This window comes from Phragmites australis, chromosome 11, assembly GCF_958298935.1.
Source record: "Phragmites australis chromosome 11, lpPhrAust1.1, whole genome shotgun sequence".
NCBI lineage: Eukaryota > Viridiplantae > Streptophyta > Magnoliopsida > Poales > Poaceae > Phragmites > Phragmites australis.
The window spans coordinates 23,302,663-23,312,799 of NC_084931.1; the positions used below are offsets into that span (position 1 = coordinate 23,302,663).

Sequence of the window (10,137 nt, forward strand, 5' to 3'; positions counted from 1 at the left end):
GACTGTTGATAAAGCTTGAAGAGCTACCAGAATCAACTAACATCAAGACCTCTTGATTCTGCACATAGCCGTGCAACCTGATTGTTATGCCACCTTCAATACCATCAACTGCTTGCTTAGAGATTGCTAAGACTTGCTCATCAGCAAGAGGTGCTTCACTCTGTTCTTTGAGATCTGCAGCAAAGCCATGATCTGCCTCACCTACTAATGCCCACATTTCTTCCACCATATGTAAAGGAACTGATGTTGAACATTTATGATTATGACTCCATCTTTCGCCACAGGTGTAGCATAACCCTTTTGTATCTTATGTATGCCTTCAAATAAGCCAATCAATCTGCACCTCTTAGGTTTCTACTGGCATCATTTGTTCTTCTGTCATCTAGGCCTATAGTAGTAGCATTTCTGATAGATGGAGGTAATGGTGGAGGTAGAGCTGGTGCTTTCAGGGAAGTCTTGCTATAAGAAAAAACATCCATCTTGCAATTGTCTCGTCAAGCATTGTGATGAAGAACATCCTCATGTAAAAGAGCAAGGGAACTCGCAGTGTCCAAATCTTGGGGTCGTTGAATAATAACAACTGATCTAATATCCTCTTTGAGACCATCTACAAATCTATTGGTAAGCACTAGTGAATTCAGATTTTCATCATGAGCTAACAATTGATGCACAAGATTATCGAACTGTTCAATATACTCTGAAACAGATCCTAACTGGTTAATATGAAAAAACTATCGGATGAGATGATTATATTGATCTTTGCCAAACCTAGTGGACAACACAGAGCCTAACTCCTCACAACTCATGTTTGGCACTCGATGTTCTACAGGTTGTAACCAAAAGGCTGTAGGACCAACAAAGTGCATCGTGGCTAAACGAACCCACATATCAGAAGGTATGACATACAACTCAAAAAAAGTCTCACAACGTTTCTTCCACAGCTTTGGGTTAGCACCATCAAATTGTGGAAAATTGACTTGCGGAAAAGCTAAACCCAAACCAAGAGCCATTGATGAAAATCCTGACCTACGAGATACTTCTGATGAAAAAGGGACCGGGGAAAAATTTGGTGTCTGTACGCACTTGTGACCGAAGGAGGTACCAGAGTCATGACGACTCCAGTACCTGATCTCTGGTGTAGTGGTTTAGAGTGGTGGCCTCGACCCAGAGGCCGTCGAAATTTCGGAATCCCCCAGATGAGCAAGGGACGACGTCTTGATGAAGTCAACAGGCTTCTCTTCATGGGGCGCATCGACTGTCTCAGTATGGGCAACAAATTGATCCACCTAGTTAGTTTGTGTGATGACAGCCACCGCCGCCGTGCCACACTCGCAGGGATCGCCACCACGCTGCCGCCAATGCCTCCACCGGCCTGCCTATTGTCCACCTAGCTGATATGTCCTAAACCCCACACCAAATATTCATAACCCCTTCCTCACGTACAAGAAGTTGGGCTCAACGTTTACAGGCCTCACGAGCCGGGCTTCTTCACATGCCTCATTCACTACCGATGTAACACGAGTTGAGCTTCACTTTCCGCTTGTCAGTCCATTCTATCAAAGTTTCTTCTCCTTTGGATTCCTGTGCTCTAGATGCAATCGCTGTCTTGGTAGTATCTTCACCAGTGTGCTGACAAGCATGTCCTACGCATTCAGCACCGACATGATAGCAAGGGCTTCCCTGTTCTGCCCCAGGATGTTGAACACCGTCGCGGCAATGTGCGATGGTGTGAGCCCAGCCTCAGCCAGCTGATCCGCCGGGGATCCATGGTCGATGTACCTGTCTGGAAGCACCAGCGGCCGCCACTGCACCACCCAAAGTCGAATTCGCCCGTTAGTCAGTCAATGCGGCTCCGCATTTCGCAATGAAGGGAGGGATGATCTTGTCAGGTGACTTAAGTTACCTTTAGTTTGCCGTCAAGAAGGCCATCGAGGGCCATGAACTGGGCGACGTGCGAGCCGAAACCTCCGATCGACCCTTCCTCCACTGTGATGAGCACCTCGTGGGACTTGGCCAGGCTCCTGATCAGGCCGTGGTCCAACGGCTTGCAGAACCTGCCGTCGGCGACGCTGACCTTGAGACCGTGGCGCTCCACAAGGGACGCGGCGGCTAGGCAGTACTGAACCGCCGATCCGTACCCCAGCAACGCAACCCGGTCTCCCTCCAGAAGAATCCTCCCTTTGCCAACCTGCGAATTGAACATCGTTCAGTCAAACACATTTTGCTGATCAGTAAAAGAGATCATTTTTTCGATTAAATCGGTGCAAGAGATCATGGATACCGGACACGTACCTCAAGGGGAACGCCTTTGTAATTGGGCGGCAACGGGACGCCAATGCCGTTGCCTCTCGGGTAGCGGAAGCAGGACGGGCGGTCGTCGATGGCCGCGGCCGTGGCGACCATGTGGCAGAGCTCGGCCTCGTCGGACGGGGCCATGACAACCATGTTCGGCAGGCACGCCATGTACGTGACGTCGAACGCCCCGCAGTGGGTCGGCCCGTCCGCGCCGACGAGCCCGGCCCTGTCCATGGCGAACCTCACCGGGAGCTTCTGGAGATCCACGTCGTGCACGACCTGCACCGCCACGTCAACGGTAACGGCGTCAAGGATCGCACAGAAGAAGAAACGAGCAACCGGTGTGAAGAATGGCACACGGTTCGCACCTGGTCATAGCCTCGCTGCAGGAACGACGAGTAGATGGCGCAGAACGGCTTGAGCCCCTCGCAGGCCAGGCCGGCCGCGAAGGTCACGGCGTGCTGCTCGGCGATCCCGACGTCGAAGCACCGGTTCGGGAAGCGGCGGAGGAAGTAGTTGAGCCCCGTGCCGCCCCCCATGGCCGCGTGGATGGCGACGATCTTGCTGTCCTGCTCCGCCTCGGCGATGAGCGCCTCGGCGAAGTAGTTGGTGTAGGACAGCGTCTTGGCGGGGGACTTGAACTGCGTCCCCGTGGCCGGGTCGAACTTGGCGACACCTGAGTGCATCAAACCAAACAAAAATCACACACGACATTCCCGTATTATCCAACAAGACGACTCGCATTACAAACTTACCGTGGTACTTGTCGGCGGCTCGCTCGGCGTAGGGGTAGCCGCGGCCTTTCTCGGTGACCACGTGGATGAGCACGGGGCCGATGGTCTTGGTGCTCTTGACGTCGTTGAGGATGGTGATGAGGTCGTCGATGTTGTGGCCGTCCACGGGGCCGATGTAGTAGAGGCCGAGCTCCTCGAACAGCGTCGAGCCGGGGCCGCTGATCATGCCGCGGGCGTACTCGTCCACCTTCGCCGCCAGCTCGTGCACCGACCCGCCGATCTGCTTCGTCACTCCCTGGACGCGCACGCACAAAATGGTCAGCCAGAGTTGACAGACTGGGCCGTTTCTTTTGTAATCCTTCTCGGCCCAACAATAATGGGCCACTTGAGCCTAAAATAGGAAAGTTTTAAGACCACACCCAGTACAAAACTTCAAGTGTGGCCAGCAACACTAAGATGTGATTTGGTTTTGGTTTTTCCTTGGTATGGGAAAAGATGGATTGTATGCTCTGCGAATGTGTGGCTAAACCTTTCATATCTTGAAAGGACGAGACTTATAGAAATGAGTTTGTCTTAACTCTTAGGATCTCCCCTTGAGCTTTGGGCGTAAACTCGAGCAAGAGCCTTATAATGATCAGTTTCTGCTTATCGGTAGGTGTGCTACCGGACATAAACAAAATTATACTATATTGAAAAATGAAGATGAAACAAAATACTATGATAGGATTGATTGGATTAAATATAGGAATGATTGGATTGAATAGAACAACTATGAAAAGCAATTTCAATGACTGACTTGGGGATGTATGAATCAAATTTGATTTTTTGAGACGTGATAAATTATCATTCGAGTCAAAGCTCGCTGGGATTAGAATATCAGTATGATTCTGGCTGTCCGTTGTTGAGCTACATCCTTTAGCTGCTTTGTTAAAACAAGATGGGGTAGTGGACAGTACTGGAATCCAGATTTCTAATATAGATCGCGTCGCCATTCCCGGTGGACATATCCAGGCATGCCAGCTAGATGAAGATTAGAGCACGTCACCCTGCATCTGACGCGGCTTATTTTGGCGCGGACGTGCAAGCATCCAAAAAACTTATGGTTAACAAGTTCCAAGCGCGCGTCATGGTGATGCTGACGCGTGTGCTGCTAGTTTCGTACTCCCTTCGATTGTAAATATAGATTATTTTAGATTTATACATAAAAATTAAAAAAGTAGATCAAATAATTTTGTTGCTTTTTATTTATTTTGCATTGAAAAAAATAACTCATTTATTTATGAGAGTGATAGTATTTATTAAATAAAGGTAAGAAGAGAAAAAAAAATGCATAAAAGTTTGAGAATGATTTATATTTAGAGAATAGTTGAGGAGACTAAAACGACCTATATTTATAATTAGAGGGAGTACCATTTACCAATCGATTTCCAAAATGAGTTTCAATTTGAAAGTGCACGAATTAATCCTTATCATTTCAGAGATCCATTGCCATGACAGTCGTAATTTCAGCCATGTTATCTGCACCACTACTTGTAACGTGCCTAACCGGACTATCAAGTGTACTGTGGCGTTGAACATTTGTGCGGGCGTACCTTAGCCACCTCCCTGAGCTCCCTGAGAGGCCTGCTTGACTGCACCTTGCTGAGTGCGCTGCTGAGCGCGCCCACCGGCGGCACGGGCCCGTCGAGAGTCGCCGTCGGCAGCGATACCTGCTTGTTGTCGTTCAGGATCACGATCATGTCGGAGTCGAGGTACCCGGCGTTGTTCATGGCCTCGTACGCCTGCCCGGCCGTCATGGCCCCGTCGCCGATCACCGCCACCACGTTGTTCTTCCCGCCCTTCAGGTCCCTCCCGACCGCCATCCCGAGCGCCGCGGAGATAGTGGTGGAGCTGTGGCCCGTGCCGAAGCAGTCGTACTCGCTCTCGGCGCGCTTGGTGAAGCCCGCCAGGCCGTTGGTCTGCCGCATCGTCGGCATCTTGTCGCGCCGCCCCGTCAGGATCTTGTGCGGGTACGTCTGCATGCGAATAAACAAAACCCGAATGATTGTCCGTTCCGCGAGCTGCCCGGCAACCTCACATGGCGCGCACGTTATCCGAAGCGGTGCCATGCCGCATCGCCGGCTGGGCTCTATCCGACGTCGCCAATCAGCGCATTGGTGTGACGTGTACGTGTCACGAGCGTACCTGGTGGCCGACGTCCCAGAGGATGCGGTCCTGCGGCGCGTTGAAGACGTAGTGCAGCGCTACGGTGAGCTCCACCACGCCCAGGCTGGACCCGAGGTGGCCGCCAGTCTTGGAGACGTGGAAGATGACGTCGGAGCGGAGCTCGTCGGCGAGCTGCCGCAGCTCCTTCACGGACAGGTTCTTCATGTGGATGGGGTAGTTGATGGTGTCCAGCAGCGGCGTGGGCGGTCGCTGCGAGTAGTACTCCGCCTCCCGCTCCGACAGCGACGCCGAGACACACGACGACCTCCTCCTAGGCTGCAGACACCATTCAGGAATGCAGCACCAACAGCAAAGTAACCAGAGTTTAAACAATTAGCTCTCTCGAGCTGGAACTGAAACGACAATTGATGCACACAGCAGACAACTAAGCACGTGTAGAGCAGAGACGAGGATGCTGACCTTGAGAGGCTTGGCCTGGAGCTGCTTGTGGACATGGAGCTCGACGGCAGGAGCGAAATGGGGGTCCTGAGGCGGCACGCCGAGAAAGCCCCTCGGAACAGAGAACGCCGAGAGCGCCATTGCTTCCTCCCCTCCTCCTCGAGATTGCAACAGCTCACGCCTCCTCCTTCCTTAGGAACAAATCAAACCTAGCGTCTCAATGTCTCAAATAACTCAAATGCAAGTGGCAAGCTTCTGCTAGCTAAGAGTGGCACCAACAGCATGCAGAGTGCAAAAATGGTGGGGGATTTGGAAGCTGGAAAGTGTGAAGGGGGGAGAGTGAGGAGTCGCTCGTGAAGTACCTATAGAGTAGTGCGGCTGGGTGATTAGGTGTTGTGGGATGGCGATAGAGGGAAGTGTGGGTGACCACGCAGGTGGGGAAGAGGCCACGGCCACGCGTGTGGCTGGAATTCATTCGCGTGTGGCTGCAGCGGCAAGTGCTCAAGCACATCGAGCAGCCAGGGCGAGTGAGAGCAATGGGTGTCCTACCAACCTAGCACCCCATTGGGCCAGCTCAACAAAGTATCACGAGAGGATAATATGGGATAAGATAAAACCATAGAAATATCAATTATGAAGAGGAGGAAAGAGGGTGTACATGTGAGGATTTTTATTAGAACTAGAAGGAAAATCACAAATATGAAAATAGCGAGTGCAGTGCCTAGACGCAAATTGATAGAAGATTTGTACCGGTTACTGTTGCTCGTTAGCCCAAGTTTTGTCCTAGACATCTTTATCAGATGCATATGTAGCAGCTAGCTGAATTGCTCGGCTCAATTGTGTGACGAGGTGTATTCTTTTATAATTGTACGGTTGGAATTGGATTACACAAATCCTTTAGTGTTTTTTTTTTTTGAAATCAGTACACATTATAATTTAGAACGGTGTATTTGACTTGCTAAATTTTATTTAGCAGGTGTCCAAAAGCTAAACGAATCGATAAATTCCATCTATGTCCACCGGGTTTGAGTCTTAGAGTTGGCACGAATCTTTACATTTATAAGAGGAAAAATTAGATGATACCATTTTAAAGGTGTTTATATTGAAAAATATCATCAGCTATGAGGATATATCATAGAGAAACCGATGATATTTTTCAACTTTGATAATCTTTGTGGTGGTATTTTCTAAATTCACCCATAAAAGGAAAAATATATATCCTTAACATCTTAGTGATATAGAGATCAGAAATTGTACTTTCTTCATATAAAAGAAAATGCATGGCTCTGTATCTGAATTCTTTGTTCCATTAGACATACAACAAAGATTGATAAATTTCATGTAAGTATAACTTTGTTTATTTTCACATAAAATCCATATTCGGCGTAGTGTCTTCGTCCTACTTTTCTCTCTCTTTGCTTCTTCTACTCTACTCCTCACGAAGCCTTAAAAACCACTAAGTAAGGAATCAACATAGAAAACAATATATCAGTGACAGCTGTTCAGAAATTATCATTCATGTTCTATTAGTAATAGGTCTAATAACGACTCATCACTAATGTAATCCTGAGATAGGATCCAACCAAGACCTATCACTAATGGTATATCATTATTGATGGGAGAGGAAATCATTCATCACTAAAGACCGTAGTGACGCATCACATAAAAGCCCATCATTAATAACAGAGTCATTAGTGACGGGTAGAAATGATACACGTCACAAAAGATAGCCTCTGGGTCACGTAGTGCTGGGACCAGTCATTAGTAACGGGTGACAACTATGATCTGTCACTAATGTAAAAGTCATTAATGATAGGTAATAGTTGTTACCTGTTACTAATGACTGGTCGGAATCTCAAACACTTTATGGGATTTTGATCGGTTATTAGTGACAACATTATTGACAGGTAATAGTTGTCACCTGTCATTAATGACTAAGTGCTCATAGAAGTGCTCGAGATTGAGTCATTAGTGATGGGTGATAGCTAGAACCCGTTACTGATGATTAATTGTAATCCATTTTAGAAATTCATAATATTTTTATACAGGGTCGGATGAAGACAAACTTTATATAAAAATTATAGCTTTCAATGGGATCTACAACTTTTTAGTTGACCACTTTTTTATTTAAAGCCATATAAATGCACAAATAAACGTCTAAAAACTATCAAAGGAAACCACACACTTGACAACAAACTAAATTGCTGGATCTAGTATAAAATTAGTAAGAATGCTTGAAAAAGCTACACACAGTGCCACAAAGTTGAAAACCGTAAATTCAAAGATTTTTATCGTGAGTTTGTTAACTCGGATTGAAGAAACGTCTATGCATTACTGACTTTCAGATGTAGAACTATGTATTCAAAAAATTTCAGGTAAATTAGAGAATGTTAATTTTCGACCAAAAACTTCAGAAATCCTGTCGAGAGTCTTCTAAACCTTTTTTTTTTGTCAAGAAAGGTATAGGTCTATAGAGGTCGAACATCAAAATTAGACTCTGTATACAAAAGTTATAAAAATTTTACAGAACACTGCATGTATTAGATAAAAACTTTTTCATACAAAGTTAGATGGAGACAAACTTTATATGAATATTATAAAACTCGATGAGATCTACAACTTTGTAATTGATAACTTTTTAATTTGATATCATTTAAAGAACCAAATAATCATAACAAAGTTTCAGAAAACAAGTATCAAAAGGAACCATATCTTATTATCATCACTAGTATCGCTGTGGTGGAATGCTAAGGACGAATCGTGCGAGCTGAAAGATCTTGAATTCAAGTGTACGTATTTTGCATGACTTGTGACTGGTCGGGTGTCAAAAAATATTTTAAAAAAAATGTTTGCTTTTTTTAAAAAAAACACACATATGTGACATGTCTGTACCAAATCCATCACTGATGTATAGTAATTAATGATATGTCTAAATTTAAACCCGTTACTGATATATAGCCATTAGTGACAGGTCTAGATCCAGATCAATCTAGACCCGTCACTGATATATGTTATTAATGACGCGTTCAAATGATAAAGATTTTACCTACTACTAATAGGTGTTATTACCCATCACTAATAAACTATTCTAACGTGTGTGGTTTTACTTTAAGCACTAGCCACTGCATAGAGCCATATATTTCTATTATTCCTAACGGCTATGCCCTCTTCTCGTCGTCCCCTGATTTGAAAACCATTAACAATCAACCCACATGTTGCACGTGCTTTGCCTTTGGTCTCTATCTTTGATTTGATCCAAATACAACAAAAATGCCCATACTTGTATATCACCATCGTCATCCAGAAGTTGCGTCCCTCGACAATTCTCGCGCCTAACTGTGACTATGCCAGAAGCCATGGATGTTATCACGTCGTCTTTACAACACTACGGATGTTGTAATATTTTTCAAGCTCTATTGCGTTCATTGTCGTCAGCCCTCTAATTTAACATAGAGGTCTCATCTTTCTTTCCGTTGGTACCATCAACAGGCAAACCATATTTTCCGGTTCTTCGGGGGAAAAAACCCCACTTTTTCCATGTTCTTTACATTTTTGCTTTCATTTTTAGTTTGATCCAAAGACAACAAAATGTCCCTATTTATGGATTGCCATTGTCATGCAAACTCCTCATGACATCACATTCTTCCACAACTCTAGCGCCTACCAATGATGACGCCAAGCACCATGATTTATCACCTCCATCTTTACAGCATTGCGCATTTTATTATCTTCTTAAAGCTCTGCTGTGTCCTAAGATATTTTAACTAGCTACAGAGTTTGGTCGTTGCTCAATTCTGCCTATTCACAATTAATATTTTTAACAATTTTAAACTTGGATTAAACCAAGAAATAGAAATATCTAGCCTATGTTATTAATTGTGAATTGCAATTTTCTCTAATATCTCATATAAGAGGAATATTTTCCTTATAAAAGAAAATAATTTGAAAAACTTAGTCCCTCATATTCCAAGTAAAAATAATTTAAGTCATTGGCAAGGTTTCCAATGTGATCATTTGACTAGTAATTTCTATGAAAATATATCATACAGATATAAATATTGTTTATTGTAAAAATGGTTTTAATAAATCTAGTAGTATCAAATTTATGTATTATCTATATATTGATGTTAAAATTTTAGAAAATTTGACCAACACAGATCCTGAAGCGACTTATAATGAAATCGGAGGGAGTACGTCATGTTGCCCCATCCATTAAGCTCAGTACCCATTGTAACTTACAAAAAGTAACTAATTTTCATAGATGAAAAGGACCTAAGTCAAGTAATTTATTCTAGAGATAATTTCTCCTATATGACTGGTAAATGCCATAATCTCTTATATGCCATCGGCCATGTCTACACGTGGGTTTTGTGCCCGCATATCAACCAAAGTTTCAGTGCGACTTGGGGTGTATATATTTTGTACCTGACATACAAGCCTGTGATCAAGCCATGAATCTTAATGAAGTGAAGGACATGCATCTAATAGCTGTGCCGATCAATCA

The 10,137-nt window shown here is 44.8% G+C and overlaps 1 protein-coding gene across 1 annotated transcript; it reads right to left on the minus strand.

Moving 5' to 3' along the window:
• Window positions 1-868: 868 nt before the first annotated feature.
• Window positions 869-6,059, minus strand: LOC133884357 (1-deoxy-D-xylulose-5-phosphate synthase 1, chloroplastic-like). Its single transcript, XM_062323733.1, has 8 exons — window positions 5,655-6,059; window positions 5,214-5,510; window positions 4,622-5,044; window positions 3,051-3,324; window positions 2,664-2,971; window positions 2,293-2,574; window positions 1,904-2,188; window positions 869-1,805 (listed from the first exon to the last, which is right to left on the minus strand). Exons 1-8 carry the CDS (start codon window positions 5,772-5,774, stop codon window positions 1,644-1,646), a joined length of 2,151 nt encoding a protein of 716 aa, XP_062179717.1. The 5' UTR covers window positions 5,775-6,059; the 3' UTR covers window positions 869-1,643.
• Window positions 6,060-10,137: the final 4,078 nt, after the last annotated feature.

Bases quoted from the DNA above. Each gene is read 5' to 3' on its own strand.
- LOC133884357 (XM_062323733.1), bottom strand. From the start codon at position 5,774: ATGGCGCTCTCGGCGTTCTCTGTTCCGAGGGGCTTTCTCGGCGTGCCG. The intron at 2,972-3,050 runs GTAAGTTTGTAA...TGATGCACTCAG, and splicing joins AGCCGCCGACAAGTACCACG to GTGTCGCCAAGTTCGACCCG. The intron at 2,575-2,663 runs GTGCGAACCGTG...GTGGCGGTGCAG, and splicing joins TGCAGCGAGGCTATGACCAG to GTCGTGCACGACGTGGATCT.